At 42.9% G+C, this 25,194-nt stretch overlaps 3 protein-coding genes across 4 annotated transcripts in view; 2 read left to right on the forward strand and 1 right to left on the reverse strand.

Moving 5' to 3' along the window:
- Nucleotides 1–29: 29 nt before the first annotated feature.
- CUNH22orf39 (chromosome unknown C22orf39 homolog) lies at nucleotides 30–3,729 on the forward strand. The gene is made up of 3 exons (XM_024219490.3): nucleotides 30–446; nucleotides 1,256–1,423; nucleotides 2,931–3,729. The coding sequence occupies exons 1-3, from the start codon at nucleotides 423–425 to the stop codon at nucleotides 3,054–3,056; spliced, it is 318 nt and encodes a 105-aa protein (XP_024075258.1). The 5' UTR covers nucleotides 30–422; the 3' UTR covers nucleotides 3,057–3,729.
- Nucleotides 3,730–4,380: 651 nt separating this feature from the next.
- On the reverse strand, nucleotides 4,381–10,774 carry MRPL40 (mitochondrial ribosomal protein L40). Its single transcript, XM_024219489.3, has 4 exons — nucleotides 10,598–10,774; nucleotides 8,320–8,403; nucleotides 7,212–7,367; nucleotides 4,381–4,879 (listed from the first exon to the last, which is right to left on the reverse strand). Exons 1-4 carry the CDS (start codon nucleotides 10,669–10,671, stop codon nucleotides 4,570–4,572), a joined length of 624 nt encoding a protein of 207 aa, XP_024075257.1. The 5' UTR covers nucleotides 10,672–10,774; the 3' UTR covers nucleotides 4,381–4,569.
- Nucleotides 10,775–14,285: 3,511 nt separating this feature from the next.
- The window catches only part of LOC112120431 (protein HIRA), a 60,216-nt gene continuing 49,307 nt past the window's right edge, over nucleotides 14,286–25,194 (forward strand). Inside the window, exon 1 of one of the 2 annotated variants that reach the window (XM_026656910.2) lies at nucleotides 14,286–14,512. In XM_026656910.2, coding sequence (XP_026512695.1) covers nucleotides 14,476–14,512 — 37 coding nt within the window. In that variant the 5' untranslated portion in view covers nucleotides 14,286–14,475. Of the gene's footprint in view, nucleotides 14,513–23,940; nucleotides 23,951–25,194 lie in introns of those variants that run through there. The other variant, XM_026656911.2, reaches the window with a different exon arrangement.

Consider the following 25,194-nt stretch of genomic DNA (forward strand, 5'->3'; position numbering starts at 1 on the left):
TTATCGGGGCAGCAAATTATTCATGACTATTATTTAATATTTTTAATCTGGCTGCACGGGGCATCTGTCCCTGGCGCAGCGCGCGCTCTCACACGTCGCACCATTCTACCTCTGCCCTGGTTGCCCAATCGCCCGTTTGTTCCGCGCCGGAGGCAGGAGGATGCTGAGTGGCTCAGCGCTGTGTCGCTCAGACCAGCTCTTGTCTCTTCATTGGCTTTGCCCAGCCAGGGGCGGAGCATAGGTAGCCGTGGCAACAACTGGCTCAGCTTCGGCCTTCTGGCCCCTCCGCCTCACGCGGCCGGAAAACGTAGGTTTACACGCTCCCTGGCGATTGGCTGGGATTGAGCTGTCCGTCATACACCCTTGTCCGATTGGTTCGAAGAGCTCCGTGTGGGGCTGGGCTCACGGTGCCGGGCAGCGGCATGGCTGACCGCGGCGTGTGGCGGGTGAGTGAACGAGGGAGCGCGCGCGCGCACCGCCTGGGGCCCGTCGAGCGGTCATGACGGGGGAGGGTCCGCTCCTGGGCCAGGCCACCCCCCGCCGTCTCTCAGCGGCCCAGCCGGAGTCACAGGGAACTCCTGCTAAGACCGTCCCCGGGCGCCTGACCTCCTCCATGCGTGCTGCCAACTCCCCCCGAGCTGCGAGGGCAGGAGCATTACCCCAGGGTGCCGAGGGTGTAACTGACACTCCCAGGATCAGGGGTGGGCCCAGAGTCCGCCGGCGAGTCGGTGGCAAAGGCTGAGAACAGAGCCCAGCACTCTGGCTAGTGGCTCAGGTGTTCTGAGCAGTGGGAAACTCCCTGTTGTATGTTTCAGGATGAAACTGATAAGGTAGAAGAATATTAGTATCCAAATTCTATCCCTGAAAAAAATGAGTCTTACTTTGAGCTGTTTACCACTGAATTGTTAGTAATGCAGTAGTTCCTACGGCACACCCTCATGAGACAGGGCCTCTTTGTCCCAACCTCTGTACAGCAAAGAAACAAAGACAGTCGGATTCTTGGTCGGATAGAGGAGAAAAGACACAACAATAGCACAATATTTAATCTCAAAACACAATACACTGAGATGGTGTGTGGGGAAAATACCCCCATCAAGACAGCTGAAATGAATGGGACAGGTTTGATTTCCCACCATGACAACATAGACTGGGCATTTTTAAACTCAGAAACATCTTGTTCCTTACTACTGAGGCCAAATATCAGGATTCTTCTCCTGCAGGTGTCTTCCTAATGTATTTTTTGCTATTTTACCAGCCTCCACGAACATGTGAGGATTATTGGTCTGAATGGAAACACTGTAAGGGCATCCGTAATTTATTCCATAACTATTATACGTATGGGGAAGCACCCTCCTGTGGACAGTGGAAAATAGACTATGGCAATTGCAGAAAGTGGGAAAAAAGCAAAAGTCCAGATGCTAAGGTATGATGAATGCCAAACTGAAGACAGTATTAATAATGGTATAAACAATAAATTGTGCATCATGCACGCAACATGGTCATCAGCATTAACCTTCCCCCACAAAAAATCTACTCAGCCACCCATACCACAAACAAGTAGATGTTTCTAATTTATCAGTATAAAGTACTTCCACAATTGAGTGGGCAAGAATGTCACAAGGCTGGTGTAATATCTATAGAAGAATAGTTATGTCAGTGATGAGAACAGGCCTTTTCCATGTTTGTGAGGCACTATGTAGATGTTGGATAATTTTCCAATACATTTAACTCTTGGGTGTGTTTTGTTTCTGGGAGAGGGGATTAACAACTGCAATATTATAAGATTTTACAAATCCTTTAAAAATAACAAAATGTTGAGCCTAAATTGCCTGCCACTGTCCTTTTCAATCCACAACCTTTTCTTCAAAACTGTAAAGGGAAAAATGTCTTGCTTTCTTCCCCATGCTAATCCATACAAAATGTTGCCACTAAAATCATCCTCCTCTCCTATTGTTTTGACTGTATCATCCTTTCTTCAGATCTCTCCACTAGCTCCCCATTATCTTATTTCAAGTTAAACCTTTGTCATTGCTTTTAAGAGCCAACGTCCATCATTCATTCATCACAGTATACGGCTCTGACTTTGGCACCTTTCATGTTCTCTGCCTTCTCTCTTCCACTCCATGAACAATGTCAGTCTTAATTTTCCCGTTTCCTTCTCCAAAGCCTGTCTTTTTTATACTTCTATCCCCTATGCCCACAACCTCATACCAGTTCTCCATATTCCTTGCATCATTCTCAGTTGTGCTGTCTTGCCAATGAAAAGAGAATTTGAAAAAACACACTAACTTAATAGAATGCCATTAAGGCAGAAATAAATAGTCATAGTGGTGTTAGTGCTATGGTTTCTCTTCAGATCGTATAAATCTTTCGCCTTTTACTATTATTAAAGCTTTGTTTATCAGGATCATTAAGCCTAAAATTTCAAAATAACACTTGTGTTGCCAACTTGAGACAGTAGAAGGGCCTGATTTTAAGAGGGTGGACGTCCATCACTGTCTGAAAACAAGGCACTTTAAAAGCATCGCAACACCGAACACCCCAAAATCGAGGCATTCAAAACCAATAGCTACTTTTGAAAATATAGGCCTTAAGGTTTGGGTTTTTGACATAAAAAGTAACGATCTTTTGAAGATAATTATTTGTACAGGAATAGTCATACCTTTGGCCTTTTGCTATCTGTGTATGCTTTTAAACTTGTAATAGCTATTCTAATAGAGTATATGTCAAACATTTTCTGCTATGACTTTTCCTTTTGTTGCCATTACAAGCTGCTTTCATTTTAGTATGGCAAATTAATTTTTATATGTATCTTGAAAAAGATCACTGGTAGAAGTAACTTGAGTTGTTGTGTGAGTAGTTAATGTTTATAATGTGCTTTGAAAATGCAGCACACTGAGTGTTGAGTATTATATTGTAATGTATTGCAGGAATCCCTATGCAAGAGTGAAAGAGCCCGGCTTTTGGAAAAACAAAAGTATGATCCAGTGTGGCAGCTGAGGAAAAGCCCACCAAGGGACTGGTACCTTCCTCTTGGTCAAGATAAACCAAAGTAATAAGACTATCTACCATATTTGGCCCCTATATACCAGAAGATGTGAGGCCAATGCTATTTTTCTGCCATGTGATTCTGAAACAAGACTGTAGCCTCTTAAGGAGAAAGACTTCTCAGCTTATACTTCTGCGCACAGCAGTCCCCCACCTCATTAATCCCTATTTTGGAGTACATTTAACGGTGTTTAAGAAATGTCTTATTGAGATGTAAATATTTAAAAAGGATAGTTCAGGTGCTCAGTTTAATTCTTGTCTGCTACAGTCCTCTGCCTTTCCCATTCATCCAGACAAGGACAATGCCTGCCGCTTTGGAACAGCACACATCCATGTAGTCCGGCTGCTCTTGCTATTATAGCCCACCCCTCACTTCCTTCACATGGGCTAAGTATGCTGCCATTATGGCATGCCCAAGACCAGGCTAGCCAGATGAGGAATTAAAAAAATAAGCTAGCCCTCTCCATTGGCAATAGAGATTAAAGTCATCAGGACAGCCCCAGCAGCTGGTATTTGAAAAAGAAAGTTTGTACAGATGCACTATTGTCATCCTTAACAGTGTGCTAGGGGGCAGCAGACAGAAAATAAAGTTGACCTATACCAGCCGTTTGCCCCTGCAAAATTATTCTCAGGCTGTTTTTGTTCTTCAATATGTTTGTGAAAGCATTAAAAGTTATCACAAAAATAAAGACTTCAGTGACTTTCAAAGATAAGTCTTATGGCTTTAAGCAAATTAGTTAAATTGAATCTCTTATCACATAGCCATGCAGTATGAAAAGCTATTTTTACTTTGTTGTGATATATATCGTATCTGTTTTCCCCTTGATTTGTACACAGGCACCTCAACAAAACCTGAATTGGAGCTAAAGGAGAAATTGACAGTTATCTTCCCACTACAGTACACTGACATATGATCGCTTTAACAATTTTTCTTCCTGGCATAATTATACTCTCAGGAACTATGGTTTGTCCAGAGTGAGGAATTGTTACTCCGGAATAAATGAAAGGGGAAAAAATATTCTATAAGTGAAAAAATAATGTTCACTAAAGCCACAGTTCTCTACATGGGACTGTGCTTCAGTTTGTGGCACAAAAATACAGTACAGTAGAACCCTGTTTATCTGGTCTAATGGGGACCGGGGTCAGATCAGATAATCAAAACTCTGAATAAACCAGGGAATGGGAAAATGGTATGCTGCAGCAACATCTAATGGCTACAGGAGAGCTTGCCCACTTCTGGCCCTGGAGTCACGGTTGTTTGGTAAATGCAGAGAGCCGGCTAAGGGAAGGTTAGATAAACTGGGTTCTAAAGTATTTTGTTTTTATTGGAAGTTTTATTGTCAAGGTGGCCAGTTATAAAAAGAAAGGGAACAAGGACAGGTGGTGTTTTTATTTTCTTTTGGCAGCCATGTGCATAGGGATGTTTGAAAAAGCAAAAGAAATAGTCTAGTTGCATCCCATTGTGTCCTCTTTTAATGCACTGAGTATCTCCTGCCACCTGCGTGGCAGAGTCTTCCGATCTCACTGTTCGTACACTTTGGTAATGTCGACGCATTTCCCTTCAGGAGCCTCATAGCCAGGAACCTGTGGTGTGTAACTAGGCCCCTCTTTCTCAAAGGGAAACAGGCCCTCATCTCGTCTTACTGCTGCTTGGTAAAGTTCTTCTGATTCGAGACGCAATTCCTCGAGTGCCTCCTGCTGAGCTGCCATAAGAGACTTCAATGTTTCCATCTCTGCCTCATGTTCTTTCTGCTTGTACAGGGCCCACTTCTTCAGGAGCAGGGCTCGCCTTTCACTCTCCTCAAAGGACAGTGGGGAGATCTCTCGCACTCTGGCAAACATGAAAGAACAAGATAACATTTTAACACAGAAGCTGCTCACATCCCAAAGAGCAAGCATTTAACAAAACTACAGTGAAATACAAAAAGGCAAGTTGGCCCAAACACATAAAGGCAATCCATAGTATTATGTAGCGTCTTTCATTGGCGGATACTACAGCACTATCTAACAGCAAATTCCACTTGCCCATTCATCTGTTTGTTTCTAAACGAACAAGTAAAATATCATTCATGTTGTTATCTCAATTGCCACCAGAGGGAGAGTGGGTGAGAAGATTTTGTACCTAAGCTGATGCATTTTGTGGCAATTCGCAAGATTCCTTTACAAACACTCCTCAATACACCTGAGGTAGTTATCTTTTTTAAAGGTAAGAGAACAGGAGGTTAAAGACTTGCCCAAGGTAATTAGAGAGACCAGGTGGGTGAGGTAATATAAGCTTTTGAGCCACACACAGCTTTTCTTCAGGCCTGGGAAAGGAACTCCCAGGTCACAGAAAAATGCAAGGTGGAACAGATGGTTTAGCATAAGTAGTTAGCACATAATGTAAGGGAGCTTAAATTCATTACTCTGCTAGATTCTACAAATAATGGATTTATTGCTCATTATAACAATATGTAACCCACTAACCCAGGGGTTCTCAACCTATTTATCACTGTGGGCTGATGCAGGTTGAGAACCACAGTGCCCCTCCCCCCCAAAATCCCCTATGCCCAGCACCCCCCACCCAGAGACCCATCCACAGAGGGGGGCCAGGAGCGGGAAGCCAGCACCCGCACCCCGTGGGGCTCGGCAGCCTAAAACCTGCTGCAGCACCCTCACAAATCCCTAGTTCCCAGTGCTCCCCCACAAACCTGGCCAGAGACCCACTCTCCAGCACCCTGTCCCCTGCCGCACTCACCAGCCCCCTGCTGGCAGAAGCGCTCCAGCACGCTGCCAGATGCTGTCTCCCCCTCAGCCAGCCCCACCTCCTTTCAGACCAGAATGGCAAATTTCGATTTTTATTTTTTTTAGCATGCAGCTGGGCCGCAGCTGTGAGCCAATTGGGCTGCATACAGCAAGCCCACAGGCTGCCCATTGCATTAACCCCATCTTTTTGTTTTATGACTGCATAGGTGTTAATGGGCCTCTCTACCTTGAATGGTCCCTTACAACAGGGGGTCTCAACCCTTTTCTTTCTGAGGCCCACCCAACATGCTATAAGAACTCCACAGCCCACCTGTGCCACAATAACTAGCTTTCTCGATATAAAAGCCAGGACCCGTGTTAGGGGGTAGCAAGCAGGTCAATTGGCTGGGGCCCCATGCCACAGGGGGCCCTGCAAAGCTACGTTGCTCAGGCTGTGGCTTCAGCCCCTGGTGGTGGAGCTCAGGGCCCTGGGCTTCAGCCCCATGTGGTGGGGCTTTGGCTTTCTGCCCTGGGCCCCAGAGAGTCTAATGCTGGCCCTGCTTGGCAGACCACCTGAAACCTGTTCACAGCCCCCTGCCTTACAATATGTGCTAACTACTGATATTAAAGACTTTGCATTTTGCTAGGACACTGGAAATTCCTTTCCCAGACCCAAAGAACAGCTCTAGGGGGCTCAAAAGCTTGTCTCTCACCACCAGAAGTTGGTCCAATAATAGATATTACCTCACGCACCTTGTCTCTCTCGTATCCTGGGACCGACACAGCCTCAACTAGTACATTGCCCAAAGTCAGTGGCAGAGTAGGTAGGGAGTAGAACCTAGGACTTAATTCTCAAATTCTTGCTCCAACCAGTAAACAACACTCCCCTTACCAGGTGCCAGAACAGGGATACAAATGAATCTAAAACGGGAACAAAGAAGTCACACCAAACAAATTACACTGATATGTTTTTGCATGTGTGAAGCAGGAGAACATTCCAAAATCAGAGAGAAGGGTCTGCTGCCTCTCCTCTAATGATAGACTGTTGGGCCCTCCAGAAACTCCTCCAAAGTCCATCTCAGCACTCGGAATTGGAGATAAAGTCTTAAACTGGTCCCATCCGATTTATCAAAAGGTTTTTAAAAAAGCAACTCTGTATCCCACACCCAGAATTACAATTTTTCATTATAAACACAAAACACTGTTTCAAAAGCAGTTTGTAGACGGAGAAACAACTCAAGAAAAAAAATTCTAAAGTTGCAGAAGTCACAAATTTCTTGATCCTTTAACTATTTATCTGAAAACTTACTCCCTTATATCTAGCACAAGACAGCTTATGGGCAACAGGGTAGTGTCAGTAGGTAGAGGGTATTTCACAGTTATTTGCACCTCTCTGGTTCATTATCAACCCCAAGGTAAAAGCTGGCAGTTCTCCATACCTTGAAGCATCCAAAAACTTGAATGGTGTTACAAAATCCTCAATGGGAATCATTTCCTGGGCAGCTTTTTCCATCTTTTTTATCTTTTTCTTCATACGGTCCTTTTGTGCTTGTTCTCTCTTTGGATCTATCTTCTTTTTCTTCCTCGGTTCTGCTCTAGTGGAGGAAATTAATTTAAAACATTTGTATCTGTGTATACACATGTAATACTTAATACTTTTTGTTTCTATAGTAAACCCATTCCAGAATAAAAGGGTGTGTCTAATAGGGAATAGTTATCTATACATACTGGAAATTTGAGAAGCATTCTTGCAGCAAATCAATATAAACTGTAATATAATACATTTTCTTATATCAATCTATACACAGAAGAAGAATACTTAGCACTTTACAAACATTAACAAATTAGTCCTCACAGCACTCCTGTGAAGAATCATGCCCATTTTACAGATAGGGAAACCAAGACAGTGGGTCAGTGATTTGCATAATGCTACAGAATAAGTCAATGGCAGTCTGTCTTAGAACTCTGGTGTTCAATCCACCAAGCCATGCTGCTTCCTTATACTACACACACACACACAACATAGGCAGACAGGTTTTATATTTGGATGTTGGCTTGAATCAGAAGTCACACAGTATTTTAGCTACTAACTATGAAGTCATTTTAACCAAGTTGTATTAAGAAAAGGGTGGCATGCAAACTGATACTACACATCTATAAATGTAGGAAAAGTACATTTAAGTATTTTTAGTGCAGCTAGTGCTACATTTCAACTACTGTTCCAAAGGAAAAACCGGAATGCTGTTTAAACCAGAATATCTCCAAACATACACTTTTACGTTACATGCCTTCATAACTGAGGAATTATGAGTAAATACAACTAACCATAACACTAAAATTTTATTCAGAGCATTAGCTACATATATGGGGATTAAACACTAAACTAGAGCCTAATAGTTCTACCTTCTTTTATATCTATGCCTCATAATGTAGAAATATATATGTGCACATATTCATTTGAATAGTTTAAATTTTCCTCACTTCCTGCAAGGAGGATGTGAACATTTGAAAACTATTCTATGAAATACAATATAAGTTGTATTTTACCTCATGGGGAGGGACGCCTGAAATGCCAGCAGAGAAGTCTGCCAATGGTTTCCCCGAAAATGAATGGCCCAGGACAGCTGAGAACTAAAGAAAAAAGGAATACAAAGCATAAGAAGAATCAAATTAAATTATGTTACTATATAGCTTTTGTATACTGCCTTTTATTAGTGATTCCACTTGCAGGCTGTGACGTTGTGCAGTCTATATGGTTTTATAAAAACATGATAATAAGTGAATATAATGTAACTGGGATAGTTTTATAAAAATTTGATAAGTGACTATAATGCAACTGGGATATGCTTCGTGCAAAAGGTCTCTTGTAAGGTATCATTACAAAGTGCATAATCTACTGAGTATGTTCATCTGATTTGTATAAATGTACCACTCTTGTATCTAAAACTAGAAATATAAAATGTAACTCTGAGGGCCTATTGTAATTATGTAAAGTGTGGGCCATTAATGATGGTTTGGAATCTTGATGACTCCCATTGTCTGCAGATGGCTGTTTACCTGTGAGTCTCCCTGTATATGTGTGTGCTGGCAAGTGAGTAATGAAGTCTTGCAGTGACATGTGATCATGTCACCTGAACTGGAATCCATCTTTAACCTGGTGCTTTTCCAGTGAGGGGGGGTGGAAACCCAGAGAGACAAAGGGTTCCCGCTTTATGCAAAAGATATATAAAGGGGTGGAAGAGAAGAGAGAGGGGAGAGGAGCCATCATGGAGAATCCCCTAGATAACACCTAAGCTGGAACAAAAGCTGTACCAGGGGAAAGAATTGTGCCCAGGCCTGGAAGGTGTCCAGTCTGAGAAAAACTTACTGAAGCATCTCTGAGGGTGAGATTATCTGTATTTAGTTTGATTAGGCATAGATTTGCGCATTTTATTTTATTTTGCTTGTGACTTACTTTGTTCTGTCTGTTACTACTTTGAACCACTTAAATCCTACTGTCTGTATTTAATAAAATCACTTTTTATTTAGTAATTTACTCAGAGTATGTATTAATACCTGGGGGAGCAAACAGCTGTGCATATCTCTCTATCAGTGTTATAGAGGGCGAACAATTTATGAGTTTGCCCTGCATAAGCTTTATGCAGGGTAAAACGGATTTATCTGGGTTTAGACCCCATTGGGAGTTGGGCATCTGAGTGCTAAAGACAAGCACACTCCTGTGAGCTGTTTTTGGGTAAACTTGCAGCTTTGGGACAAGTGATTCAGACCCTTGGTCTGTGTTAGAGCCAGACAGGAGTGTCTGACTCAGCAAGACGGGGCGCTGGAGTCCTGAGCTGGCAGGGAAAACAGAAGCAGGGGTAGTCTTGGCACATCAGGTGGCAGCTCCCAAGGGGGTTTCTGTGATCCAACCCGTCACACAGGCATACATTATAATGAATAATCTTCAGTCCACCCTCAACTGTTTGAGCCAGTAGTGGGGCCTGGCACAAACTCAACTGCAACAAATATTAACCCCTTCAGCCCAATAACTGTCCAAATTTTGCACTGTTTGAATCCACAAGGGGGGAAAAAATCACTTTAAAAAAAAAAATCACAGCTTAATTACGTCTCAAATTCAAATGACGGTGTATTTGAAAAGTAAAAAATAACTGATTCTCTGAACTAGGGAGTATTTTCAGCTTCACTTTTAGGAACAGAGTGATGGAGTTTCTCAGGGTCTACAGAGGATATAAAGTCTGAGTCACCAACTTGTCCCTGCCCTTCTGCTTAAGCACAGACTAAGTGTGCTGGTACCACAACTCTTGCGTGTAATACTCCATCTCAATCCAAGCAGGTGTCCAACTCTTGCAACGCTCCATCCCGATGACAAGGAACATGTATCCCATGCTGGGTCCTACTGCTTCCAGGAGGGCAACACCCGCAATTGGCAGTGAGGGTAGCTAGGCAGACCAAGACGGTGCAACAAATGAAAGGCCCGGAATTTCAACAAGGGCCACGCTTATGGAAGACACCGGTGGCAAATTACACCAGGGCAGGGCCCGGATCAGAGCACCCCATGCTTTGCATTACCCTTGGGCGTGGCCACTCCGCCCACGGGGGGCCCGCGTGCTGTGAGCGGCCGGCCCCGCGTATCACAGGGGAGGGCGCACGCGCCCGGCGTTCCTCGCGCGAGGACACCCGGTGCAGCGAGGGGGCGCTGCCCGGGGGCCTCGGGCCGGGCAGGAGGTGGGGTCGCAGGGGCCACACGCGCCGGCTGGAGGAGGCCAGGGCTGGGGACCGGCCGGCGAGCCCCAGGGCAGGAGGCCGGGGGTATCTCTGGCCCTACCTGAGCAGGGAGCTCCCCGCTCCGCCCCGGACTCTGGGGAGCAGGCGCAGCGCCCCGCAGGCTGCCGCCAGCATGGTTCTTGCGGGGCCTGGGCACCTCGGCAGCAGCGGCTCCTCTCAGCTCCCCGCCAGTGTGGTGCGCCAGCAACTGCGGCCGGCTGCAAACCTGCTCCCCCCGCCCCTAGTTCCGCCTCGCGGGGAATCCGGCCCGGGGCGCGGAGCAGCCTGGGAAGCCGGGGCAGAGGGCAACGCTCGCGCCTGACTCACTGCCCGAGGAGGGCGAGTGGCTTTAGGCAGGGGAAAGAGGCGCTTGACATTGACAGCAGGGCTGCTACGGGACAGCTGCAGGACTCACGTGGGACTGAAGGGGGCGCGCGAGGAGACACTACAGGCGAGTCTCATGCTGAACCTCTGGCTCCTGAAAACCTAGAATCCTCCCAACTCCTCTGGTGACTGGTCACTGAACCACCTGCAGCCCAAACACACGGCACCCTAGAGCCCAGTCCCTGCAGTCTGGGAACCTGAAAGCCTCTTAAACCCAATCCCTCTGAAGCCTAACCCTCTGGAGTAATCACCAGATACTTGGCTCCCTAAACCCTCTGAAGCAAGTAGCTGCCGCTGTTTGAGAGTATGGGGTAGGCAACCTATGGCACACGTGCCAAAGGCGGCACACGAGCTGATTTTCAGTGGCACTCACACTGCCCAGGTCCTGACCACCGGTCCGGGGGGCTCTGCATTTTAATTTAATTTTAAATGAAGCGTCTTAAACATTTTAAAAACCTTATTTACTTTACATACAACAATAGTTTAAAAGAGTCCTGTGGTACCTTATAGACTAACAAATGTATTGGAGCATAAGCTTTCATGGGCTTATGCTCCAATACATTTGTTAGTCTATAAGGTGCCACAGGACTCTTTGTTGCTTTTTACAGATCCAGACTAACACGGCTACCCCTCTGATACTTAACAATAGTTTAGTTATATATTATAGACTTATAGAAAGAGACCTTCTAAAAACATTAAAATGTATTACTGGCACGCAAAACCTTAAATTAGAGTGAATAAATGAAGACTCAGCACACCACTTCTGAAAGGTTGCCGACCCCTGATATAGCGTGTCGTACCCTTGTACTCCAAGGGTGTCCCTAAACACAGCTATTAATATTTGAAATAAAACAAAAGCTAGTAGCAAGTACTGAGGGGATATTGGTGGGGAATCAGATGACAATCTGAAAAGTGCAGAAAGATTGAGGGAGGTGAAATAAATTTTAAAAAATCAAGAGGATTAATACATTTGCATGGAAAAACTCTTAATTAAATATCTGACTATGAACGATGCTTAGATTAGACTCCCAAAGATGAAATCCTGACCCCATTCAAGTAAATGGGAGTATTGACAGTAATGCCAATAGGGCCACTAATTCATCCTAAGTATCAAAATAAAAAGAACGTTTTCCTTCAACTGCTCTTCCAAAATATTCAAACAATTAAAGTCCTTCATTGAAGGCCTTTCTGAAATTAGTTAGCAATTTTCAAAATGGCTTTCTGGAAGTAAGCCACTGAAGGGATCAAATTTGAGCTACTGGTTACCAAATATAGGGCCTGACCCCACAAGCATTTAGCTGTATACATAATCACTCACATACATCTGTGTTTAGAGAATTGAATGCTGGCGTGCTACATATAATCCTCCACTCCCTTTGATTTGGCTGGCACACAAATTCTTTAATCCTGTAGCTGGACATAGTACCTTCCAACACACCCACTTTGTTCCTACCGTTTGGAAGATGATGTATAAGTATTCAAAGTCAGCTTCCCTTCCTCCTCCACACAATGCTGTCAGCTTTAATGCCATCTCCTTTTTAAATATAAAAAAAGGAAGAATTCAAAATACTTCATTGAAACTCGCTGTGCAGGATTCTTTAGCTGAAATGGAGATAACTGAAAATACAGAATTTGGAGCATAAGTTTAAATTGTGTCTGACAAATCCCATTCCTGGAGTTAAATCATGGGTTCGTGTAAATCAATGGCAGTTTTGCCACTGACTTCAGTGGGGCTAGGATTTCACCCCTGAATTCCAATACCAGTACCTAGCACTGGATAGTCACCAATAAATAGAGCATAAATACCTATTTACACAGGACTTTAAGGGAGATAAATCTAGAGTCTTATCACATGATTTAAAGTTTTGCACAATTCCAAAGATTTTATCATGCAAAAACAGGGTAACACATTAATGGGAATATGCTACAAAAGAGTTAAAAGTGAGTGTGATTAATATGCTACTTAGGCCACTCATGAAAAAGTAAACAACCAGACTCCTCCAACTTCACAGCATTGTACATTATTTGTAGGGGAAGAGAGAGGCAAGCAGAGGAGGGTAGACTAGATGATCTACTGGGTGTTTTCAACTCTGATTTTCTGATGCTTAGAACTATGAAAAATTTATGGACAATCACAAAGTTTCCCTAAAGAAAGTAAAATTGCCCTAGCTTATGAAAAAAGAACAGTAAATGCAAAGTGTAGTTATTCATCTAACAAAACATTTTTGTTTATTAAATAACTAGAGAAAATGACATTGTAGCAAAGTAAATTATATGAGCATCAACTACAAAGGTAATAAAATATATCTTGTGTCTAGACATAGTTAGAGTTTGTACTGGCAAGTTTATTATGTTCTTGATAAAGTTACATAATGATGTATGTGGTAGCATAAAGTTTCACATTGGGTACGGAATGTCCCATTATAGGGATATTTACCTAGTGCTGCTAAATTTGGCCTATTTAGAGACCTATAAAGGGACACTGTTTTACATAATTAAAAATACAACATATATCTCACCTATTGCCCTGGTCCTGCAAACACTTGCACACCTGTGGTCTCAGTGAACTGAAGGAGTGTAGTGTTTGCAGGATTGAAGTCCAGGTTATTGAAAGTTATTTCCCTTTTAGTATCCAAATGTTCTTTTTCCTGTTCATGTTGTTGGTTTACTTTTTGCATTTCTCTCAACTTTGCCAGTGAAAATAGACTAGTCAGTTTCACTTACAGCACAATGCAATTGTCACTCAACCCAGACCTCCCCACACCCCATCTCTGCCCCAGGGGTGGGTCACGCAACCCAGATCTTCCCTCATCTCTGCCTGGGGGGAATGTGTGTGTCAATCAATCGACACCTTCTCCCATCTCTGCAGGGGGAGAGGGATGTCATTTAACCCAGATCTGCCCCCACCTCTGGGTCTGTGTGTGTTAACCTCAACTCAGACCTTCCCTCATCTCTGCCAGGGGGGTCAGTCAAGCCAGACCTGCCCCATCTCTGCTCGGGGGAGGGGGTGTCACTCCACCCGACCTAGACCTGCCCCATCTCTGCTGTCGGGGGTCCCTTAACCCGGACCCGCCCCATCTCTGCCCGGGAGGGGGCACTGGGCCGAGCTCCCCGCAGCCCGCGGAGGGTCGCTCCGCCCAGACCGACCCGTGGCCCCACGCGGGAGCGGCGGCGGTCGGGGGCGCTGGTTTCTCCCGCCCTCTCCAGTCGGGGGCAGCCGGTCTCGGGGCGGCTGTTTCCCGCCGGGCCGGTTAGGCGGTTGCCCGGCGCAGACTTCCGGCGTTGCCGGGGAGCCGCTGGGAGCCGAGCGGGGGATGCGGCCGGGAGGAGGTGGCTGGGGCAGGGCCGGGGCCGTGGCCGGGGGATGGAGCGGCGCTGAGGCGGCTCCGGCCGGGGCAGGGGCCGGGCAGCGCGGAGAGCAGGAGCGAGGCGAGCCCATGGCTGCTGGCTGCTGCTGAGCCGAGCCGCCGCCGCCTCTCGGAGCAGCCCGGAGCCCGCCCGCCCGCCCGGGGGTCCCGGGGGCACGGGCCGGTGGGGGCCCCGGGCCGGGGGACAATGAAGCTCCTGAAGCCGACCTGGGTCAATCACAATGGTGAGTGCGGGGCCCGGGGTCCCTGTCTGGCGGGGCGGAGCCGGTGCCGGGGCGCCCCAAGGGTCGAGTCCGGTGTGTGTGTGCTGGGGGGGGGTCACCGGGCCCGGGGGGGGGGGGGGCTGCGCGCGTGAACTTCGCAGTGAACCCGCTGAAAGTAAACACCCCCCCCTGTCCCAAAGCAGCGCCCTTGACTCCAGCCCTACTGCCCAGTGGGGCCCCCCTCCCACGGGGGGGACTCTCTCATTGGAGGGTGAGACGCTGCGCTTGGAAAGAGGGACACTTTGGTTTGGTGGGGAAAGCTGTTGTGATGGGAACTTCGTGTTTTAGGGGCATGCCGGACTTCGATCGCGAGGGTGTATGTCTGCAAAGACGAATGCTCTGTGCAGATTTGAAGCTACTTTGTTACTCTTAAAGTTAAAGTTAAACATTTACAAGCGTTTCGCACTTTAACAGCCCATGGGGTTTGTGATTTTCCTTTTCCTCTAAAGCGAATGAAATGTAGCTGTTAGTGAGAGTAAACTAATCCCTAAGCATGTCTGGTTTTAACAACTGCAACACTGTAGCAGATATGAAGAGATGTGGTATAGCTTGTTTCTAAATAACAAGATAAGGATACATTCTTTAGCATGACTAAAGTGTCTGGAAATCTGCTTTTCTTGGCTCATTGTGGATTTTTATACGTTTGGAAGGTTGAGAGAAATAAGATGCAGATAGTTGCTGAAGTAAATGGAATGAAAATAAAATGAAACTATGTTTGCTAGAGAAACATAGTTTCCAAAATACAGATATTGGCTTGCAACTCTGCTTAGCAAAAATGTCTGCCAGGAGATCTGTGAGCTGTCCTGTCAAGCAGGGCTTCTGAACCTGTTTCTTTCTGAGGCCCCTCAACATGCTAAAAAAAATTCCAGGGCCCATCTGTGCCACAACAACAGTTTTTCTACATATCCAGTAGATTAAAAGCCAAGGCCGGTGTTAGGTGGTAGCAAGCAGGGCAATTGCCCAGGGCCCCACACCACCGAGGGCCTAGTGAAGCTAAGGCTGTGCCTACACTGCCATTTTCAGTGCTAAAACTTTAGTCGTTCAGGGTTGTGAAAAAACAACCCCGTGAGCAACAAAAGTTTTAGACAGCCGCTCCTGGCAATAAAGCTACCACCCCTCATTCCAGGTGTGTTTTTTTTAAATCATCGGGAAAGCTCTCCCCCAGTGATAAAGCGTGACTACGCTGCCCACATCACAATGCTGCCGTGCTGTAACGTGGGCAGTGTAGACATACCCTAAGTTGCTCTGGCTTCAGTTTTCAGCCGTTGGTGGGGGCTCGGGCTTCGGCTTTTTGCCCTGGGCCCCAGCAAGTCTAACCCAGCCCTGCTCTCTGGTTTATTTTGGCGGACCCCCTGAAACCTGCTCATAGCCCTCCAGTGGGCCCTGGACCCCTAGTTGAGAACCACTGCTGTAAAGAACAGAATGATGTGTGAAAAGTAAATAAATGTGAGTACCATTGGGCAAATGCTGTCTCATGTGCACTTAGGGCAGAGCTCTATTTTGTTTCACAAGCATAGTTGCAGTTTTCATTCAGGGAAACCTTTGACATAATGAAAAGAATACAAAGGCACCAAATTGTGGCTTTCACACTGGGTAGTGAAATGGTGTCATTCAGTGGCTGCATTGTAAGAAGCCTGAGCTGCTTATAACTATTCAATACAAATATTCGTTAATTTAGTGCTTATGAAAGTGAAGAGTAGTAGGCTGAACAAAGAGTACTTTGAATTAGCATGCAAGAGACATGCAGATTTCCACATACCTCTATTCTATTCTGGGCCTCGTGCAGGAATTTATAGAAGTTCTGCGCAAATGGGTGCTAACCTGTGGCCACCAAAATAATTTTTGTTTTAATCAGTTATTTTGTATATTCGTGTCTCCAGATGTGTTGAGCTGTTGCACTTGCCCATAATACATAGTTGTGGAAGAATATCCTGATATATTACCCCACATACTATATATTTTTCAGAATGCATATGCACATGAACAGTAGCATCAGATTCTATACTAAGATTAAGAAGTCATTGCTTTTATACTATCTTGTCTGCCACTTCTGTAATTACATATCATAGCGGTTTGTGAGTTATGATATATCTTGCTCTTCAAGAATAAAGTGTTCCTAGTGAGATATAAATTAATGTACATTTGCAGAGGAATGTTGTAATTTCTTACCAACATTTTTTTAAACATGCAGAGTATTATCAGAGTACAATCAGTAGCTAGCAAACAAACAACTTAGTGTCTAAATTATTACATCACAATGACAGTGAGTGAAACAAGTATCGGTCATGTAAAGAGTTAATTTAGCATGTTCAAACTCTGCCCATATACAGGTACTTTTTCATAATTTGTTCTGCATATACCTTTATTTTGACAGTGCAATTTACACCATAATATAAACTTTTAGAAACTTGAACTCATTTCTTCCAGGTGACTGATATCCAGAGTAAACTGAGTATTGTTCAGATTTGGGTTCTGAACAATGTTGCGGTTCTTAAAGCTGGTTTATTGTATGGTTTATTAGAGAGACCAAGTAGGTGAGGTAATATATTTTATTGGGCCAACTTCTGTTGGTGAGAGAGACAAGCTTTTGAGCTACACAGAGCTCTTCTGGTCTTTTAACTAAGTTAGCATAAAGCTGTAGTTAGATTGTAGGTTTTGTGATTAATTTTGACCTCAATCCTGCAAACACTTACGCATATGCTTAACTTGGATAGATATTCCATGCTTGAATAATACGAGTATAGCAGTAGGAATATACTACTGACCACCTGACTAGGATGGTGACAGTGATTGTGAAAGGCCCAGGGAGATTAGAAAGGTTATAAAAACAGAAAACCCAATAATAATGGGGGATTTCAACTAACCCCGTATTAACTGGGAACATGTCACCTCAGGATGGGATGAAGAGATAAAATTTCTAGACACCATTAATGACTGCTTCTTGGAGCAGCTAGTCCTGGAACCCAGAAATGGAGAGGCAATTTTTGATTTAGTCCTAAGTGGCACATGGGATCTGGTCCAAAAGATGACTATAACTGAACCATTTGGTAATAGCAACCATAATGTGATTAAATTAATATCCTATGGTGGCGGGGGGAAGGGAGAATAATAAAGAAGCCCACCACAGTAGCATTTAACTACAAAAATGGGAACTACATAAAAATGCGGAGGCGAGTTAAACAGAAACTAAAATGAACAGTCACAAGAGTAAAATGCCTGCAAGCTGCATGGAAACTTTTAAAAAAATCACCATAACAGAGGCTCAAATTATATATATAACCCAAATGGGAAGAAAAATAAAAAAGCCACCATGGCTAAACAACAGAGTAAAAGAGGTGTTTAGAGACAAAAAGACATCTTGGAAGTCAAATCATACTGAGGAAAATAGAAAGGAATATAAACTCTGGCAAGTCAAGTGTAAAATTATAATTAGGCAGACCAAAAAAGAATTTGAAGAGCAACTGTTAAAAGAGACAAAAACTAACAGCATTTTTTGAAGTATATCATAAGCAGGAAGCCTACTAAACAATCAGTAGTGCCACTGGATGATCGAGGTGCTAAAGGAGCACTCCAGGAAGACAAGGCCATTACAGAGCAGCTAAATGGATTCTTTGCATGGGTCTTCTCTGCAGAGGATGTGAGGGAGATTCTCACATGTGAGCCATTCTTTTTAGGTGACACATCTGAGGAACTGTCCCAGATTGAGGTATCAGTAGAGCAGATTTTGAAACAAATTGATAAATTAAACAGTAATAAGTCACCAGAACACCAGGATGGTATTCACACAAAAGTTCCGAAGGAACTCAGATACGAAATTTCAGAACTAATAATTGTGGTATATAACCTACTGCTTAAATCAGCCTCTGTATTAGATGAGTGGCAGATAGCTAATGTAATGCCGATTTTTAAAAAAGGCTCCAGAGGTGATCCTGGCAATTACAGGCCAGTAAGCCTAACTTCAGTACCAGACAAATTGGTTGAAGCTATAGTAAAGATGAAAATTATTGGACACGTAAATGAACAAAATACTTTGGAAGAGTCAACACAGTTTTTGTAAAGGGAAATCATGAGTCACCAATCTATTAGAGGTTTCAGAGTAGCAGCCATGTTAGTCTGTATCCGCGAAAAGAACAGGAGTACTTGTGGCACCTTAGAGACTAACAAATTTATTTGAGCATAAGCTTTTGTGGGCTACAGCTCACTTCTTTGGATCTGAAGGTGCCACAAGTACTCCTGTTCTTTTCGCAATCTATTAGAATTCTTTTGTGGGGGGACAAGAAAGATGTGGAGAACGGTGATCCAGTGGACATAGTGTGCTTGGACTTTCAGAAAGCCTTTGATAAGGTCCCTCACCGAAGGCTGTTAAGCGAAGTGGGCAGTCATGGGATAAGAGGGAAGGTCCTTTCATAGATCAATAACTTGTTAAAAGACAGGAAACAAAGGATAGGAATAATTGGTCAGTTTTCACAGTGGAGAGAGGTAAATAGTGGGGTTCCCCCAAAGATCTGTGAAGACCAGGGTGGTTCAACCTATTGAGAAATGATTTGGAAAATGGAGTAAATAGTGAGATGGTGAAGTTTTCAGATGATACAAAATTACTCAAGGTAGTTAAGTCCAAAGCAGACTGCAAAGAGTTACAAAGGGATCTGACAAAAATGGGTGACTGAGCAACCAAATGGCAAATGAAGTTCACTGTTGATAAATGCAAAGTAATGCACATTGGAAAACATAATCCCAACTATACATACAAAATGATGGGGTCTATACTAGTTATCTCCACTCAAGAAAGCGACCTTTGAGTCACCATGAATAGTTCTCTGAAAATATTTGCTCGATGTGCAGTGGCAGTCAAAAAAGCTAACAGAATGTTAGGAGCCATTAGCAAAGGGATAAATAATTAGACAGAAAATATCATATTGCCACTATATAAATCCATTGTATACCCACACCTTGAATACTGCATGCCGTTCTGGTCACCCCATCTTGAAAAAGTACTGCGAAGGGCAACAGAAATTAGTAGGGGGTATGGAATAGCTTTCATATGAGGAGAGATTAAGAAAACTGGGATTGTTCAACTTGGAAAGGAGGCGACTAAGGGGGAATATGATAAAGATCTACAAAATCATGAGTAGTGTGGAGAAAGTGAATAAGGAAGTGTTATTTACCCCTTCACATGACACAAGAACTAGGTGTCACTGAGTGAAATTAATAGTCAGTAGGTTTGAAGCAAACAAAATGAAGTCACCCTGTGGAACTCATTGCCATGGGAAGTTGTGAAGGCCAAAAGTATAACTGGGTTCAAAAAAGAATTAGATATGTTCATGGGGGATAGATCCATGAATGGTTATTAGCCAAGATGGTCAGAGATGCAGCCCCATGCTCTGGGTATCTCTAAACCTCTGACTGCCAGAAGCTGGGACTGGACAACGAAGATGGATCACTTGATAATTTCCCTGTTCTGTTCATTCCCTCTGAAGCATCTAGCACAGTCCACTGTTAGAAGACAGGCTACTGGGCTTGATGGACCATTACTCTGACCCAGTTTGGACATTCATATGTAACTTCACTACTGAGAGTGGTCCACTGAAGTAAATGGAAACGGTGGTAAAATTAAGATGTGGGTAAGTGTTTGCATGAGTGTAGCCTCAATATAAAGAGAACTTTTGATCAGTGTACATTAAAAATATTTACTTTCATCTTGAAACAGGTAATTACCAAGCAAACATATCCTCTAAATTAAAGGTCACATTGATCAGAAAGAAAGCGAAAGCATTATCATTTGAGATACTTGGCTTGATTTCCTTTTAAAAAGTTCTGCTAGGTTAGTATTACAAATGTAGCTTTTACAACCTAAATGTAATATTAAGACCCTAATCCTGCAAACACTGAGGCGTGTGAGTAATCCCAGTGAGTTTAACAGGACTACTCATGTGTGTCAGTGTTTGCTGGATAGGAGGCATAAATTGTTTCTACTGTATATATCAGAAACCTTAGGTGACTATTTTTACCTTTTCCTCCCCACCATCAGAAGAGCTCCTTCCACAGCAGTTGCTGGGGAAGCAAGAGAACAGGAATCTCTTCCTCCTCTCTCTAATCAATCCTTCAGCATGTCCTCTGGGGAATACTCTTCATCCCCCCGCCCCCTTCAACCTTCTGAGGGTTCTGCAGGGCTCTGTCCTTGATCCCTTTTTCTTTCTCTTCTCCCTTTACATTTTACCTCTGGGTAATCTTATCCACAAACACAAATTCAGCTACTATCTCTATGCTGATGACTCTTGGATCTACCCTTCTACTCCAGACTTCTTGTCTTCTCAGCTTGTCTCTCTAACATCTCCTCATGGATGTCTAGCTGTCAGCTCAAATTCAACATGCCTAAAACATAGTTCATAATCTCCGTCCGCCTCCAATCCCTACTTTTGTTCAATTTAGGCATACAATTTATTACCTCTTCAAGCAACCTCACTGAATGTAAATATTTAGATAGATTTGTGAGTCTTATTGAATGTTAGATATTAAAAGGGTTGGAGAGAAATAAAGTTAATGGAAACTCACCCATATTATGGTAGAAACTCTCTCAGGATGTTGACAACTTTAAATTTCACTTATTTGTGCCTCAAGTTAAACAATAAGCAAATAAAAAGATGCCCATTTAAAGTTTATCAACAAAAGAGACACGTGTTTGCAAACAATTTAGTGTGTTTTCTTTAGCTGTGGTGGCTGTAATTTAAATTCCCTTAAGTTCAGGGCAAACCAAAATCTATATGATAAGATTTTCCAAGCCCCTTTTGACTCTTGAAGTTTCTAAGTTGTATTGTCATGTTATGGACTCTTTATCCTTTGAGAAAAATCCTTAGGAAAGATTTTTTTAGTTAATCCTAGTTTGGCTCTTATCACCATGTGATTTTGGAACTTTGATAGTTTAAACTGTTAGTTAGAGATCATTGTAACTGTATAAAATATATCCTGGAACTTAGTCTGTCAAATTTAAATATTCCCCTGTGTTAATATGTCCCCAGTGTTTTGGTTTGTTGCTTAATTAATGGAGATGTCCTGAATTTCCCACCAGTTACTTGAGTTTCTGGCAAAAGGAAAAGCATTCATCCACTTGCAAACAGGAACACTTTACCTTTTGGCTCATTCCAATAGGATATAACAAAGTAATTCAGAGAGAATTCAGGAAGAAAGCAGTTACTATCAAATCTAATAATGGCTCTTTTTTGTGTAATTTTGACAAAATTATACAAGATGAATGTTGTACCTGTGGTTTGTAAACTGTTCACAAATACAGTGAAGCAGTTCTTAAATGCTTTAATCTTTATTTCCTGGTGCCCACTAAAGTGAGTAATAACTTTAACAGACAAAAGAAATAGTGTGCGGTGATGGTAACAACTCTGTCTTGCTGAGTTTCCTTCCTGTACTACATTTATACATTTTTCTCTTCTTTAAATCATTTTACATCTGTAACTTCATAATACTGGAAGCAGATGTACTTATTGGCAATGATTGGAAAACTCAAGATAGAGAATCCGATGATTGTTGAAGTGTTCCGTATTTTAAGGGATAGAGAAGAACCAAGTGTACTGGGTCTAACTCATCAAAACAGAGATAAGGCGCCATTATCTAAAAGGAATCTCTGTATGGTAAAGGAATTAATATACAGTCACAGCATGCAATTTTAGTACTGATTTTATCCAGTTTAATCAAAGAATAACACAGTAACAGTCTGGTCCCATACTGAAGCAATTGTGAGCATGCACAGCCCTGGAACTGTGCTGCTGAGTTGATAAGGAAAATCTCTCTAATATGCTTCAGAAATACAGCACTTGCTACTGCTGATCCAGAACCTCTAGTTTTGGAGTTCTGAAGGTGCACATTTGTTTTGTCGAACTGTATTTGTGCATATGACAATCCAACGAAAATCGTAGCAGTAATTTCATACTGTGCTTGTGCCAATTAAAATCTGTAATAGATTATAACTTTGATATGTTTCTTTTTTTAAACTTGTCAAAATGATGGCTCCTTACTGAAGATTAGCCATAGTTCATATTTAATGGTCAGCTTTGTTTTGGATACTATTTATTTAGGAAGTATTGAGAGGTTTACAACTCTTTCCCATGTAAAATGATGGCAAAACAATAATCATTACAACAGTGAGCTCTTGTTTAATGATACATTATACAAGAGTATAGTAATCAGATCTCTCTGTTTAACAAAGTGTTACCATATTACAGAGTGAGCATCATTACAACACCAAAGGCATGTTGTGTCTAGTGATTTCATTACATTGAATGAAATCTCCGATTACACATATTTAACAGATCAGGCATGTCTATTAAAGGTAATATTCAAAAATATTGGGCAGGTGTGCTGTTTTTTTGTTTGTTTGTTTTTGTTTTTTTTGCAAGTGAATGTACTTTAAGTCTTGAATGTAAAAGGGAACCAAACATCTCAGTATCTATTTGTCTTCGTAACTGGTGTGTGAATTTTTCTATACCCACAGTGCCTCATATTTTTTGAACCATTTCTCTACAGTAAATTCAACCATTTTGTAAGGGATTATTTTGAAAAAAAAAAATTGGAACAGTTTTTCCAAGTTAAAAGGAGTATATTTCCTCCACATCTCACTTGCCTAACTCAAAGAGCTGAACTAATTCTTCTGAAATGTTCCAAAAAATTCACCTTTTGGTCTGAGTTCAAGTATTTGTTGTTTCGGTTCAAATAAGTGAAAAGGGAGATTTCGAATGCAAGTGGCTTTGCAGCTGCTGTATAATGCTTGCTGCTGCAGACTCTGTATGTCATTCATATCTGACTTTTTTATGCATATTTAATACTCTTCAATCACCAAACATAGTCCAGTTGGTCAAGACAGTGTCAGGTGACTAAACAACTCTATGAAGCTCTGAGGTGGCCTATGCTGTGAGGAGCACTCACCTTTTCATGGTTCACTGAAGTACAGAAAATGTACGCCAGGAAGAAAGTTCCTCACTGAGTCTTTGTGTTAGGAGCTGCTTAGTCCCTAAGGCCACTCCAGAATCCATAGTAGTGCTTATGTGGATCTTTAAAGGGGCTGCTAGGACTTCCATGCAAAAAATTGAGAGTTGTGTCCAGACATGATCTGACACTCATGCATTTTTCATGTGTGTGATGCATTCCTGGTAAGGCATCATAAATTTGTGTGTGAGTATGAGAAACTACGATTTTTGGATTTAAAAATACTGAGCCTCTACCACTTGAGTTAAAACACCATGTACATTAGCATGAAGGCAGCAGAAGACTTATAAACCTTTATATGTGGTCTAGACTAGAGAGGGACAAAAACCCACCATGTTAGCATGGATTAAATAGCACATAATTTGGGCCCTTCCCTCCATTTTAGCATGGCAAAATGGATGAAACTGGGTTTGTCATATTAGAGAAGTGGGTTTTATTCCCAGTTCTGCTTGCAGTGGCCTTGTCCAACCTCTGTTATCTTACCTGTAAAATGGGTGAATAATAGCGGACTCCCTAAAGTAGGCGACTAAGGCCTTGATTAATAAGGGCTATGAAGTGCATACAGATATTGAGAACAGTCCATAGAAGAGCTGGAATTCGAACCGATGGACTCTAGGCTTGCAGCTCAGTGCACCTTCTCTTATGCTATGGGTCAGTGTTTGAGGGAAGGACATTCACAGCAGCTACCAGTCCAGAAATTGTTTCCCACAGATCCTTGTCAAGATGCAGAAATGAGGTTTCAATGGCAACTGTTCTTAGTCACCTAATAGGACCTGCCCCATGCTCCTCTTCCATGCTGATGGAACAATGAGAAGAACATACAAAGCTGAATTAGGGCATCAGCTGGAAGCTCAAGCTGAAAGAATCCATGCACTAAGAGCATACAACAAAGAAACCACAGCATACATCAGAGATGCCATGGCTGTCATAAAATAACAGCTGGAAACAAATTCCACACTTTTAGAGAATTGGCTGCTGAGTACTTGAGGCAGGTCCTAAAAGGATTTGACAAAGCTAATTCTATAAACCAAGTCTTTGGCACAGATATGACGAGAGTAACTCTGTGAAAACTGTAGAAAGACAGCGTGGGATAGGATCTAAGGTTGGATGCAAGAAACACCAGGTGATTGGTGGATGCCCTATCCCTCCATGGAAAAAGTTTCTAAATGTGGCATCTAACCAGTAGTCACTTGTAAAATTCCTCTGTGAACATATGGTTAAAAATGAACCTGAGAGTGTATTAGCACACCCAATACAAACACTTCTCCTTACTGGATGCTTTTCCAAAGGTGAAGTAGCAAAGTCCATCACCAGTAGTGGTGTTGAAGAAGCCCAAGACTGGTACAGTACTCAAGAGGAAACGGACACAAGAATGCTTCTGCATGTGCAAACATGGCTTTTAGGTGTTGAAGGGACCACAGTCATTAGGTCACCTGCTACAGATGTTTTGGTTCTTGCTGTTCACCACTTTCCAAAAATGGACCACACAGATAAAGTGGGTTGAAGCAGGCACCACTACCAGCACTATTGACAAGCATCTCTTAATACCTGTGCATGCAAATTTGTGACACATTCACTCCTGACTTCTGCAACATCCTTCCTGCTGTACACTAATTAACTACTCCTGGGGGAATTCTGCACCAAAAATATCA

Source organism: Terrapene carolina, unplaced genomic scaffold (assembly GCF_002925995.2).
Source record: "Terrapene carolina triunguis isolate 2854851 unplaced genomic scaffold, T_m_triunguis-2.0 Scaffold234, whole genome shotgun sequence".
NCBI classification, from domain to species: domain Eukaryota; kingdom Metazoa; phylum Chordata; order Testudines; family Emydidae; genus Terrapene; species Terrapene triunguis.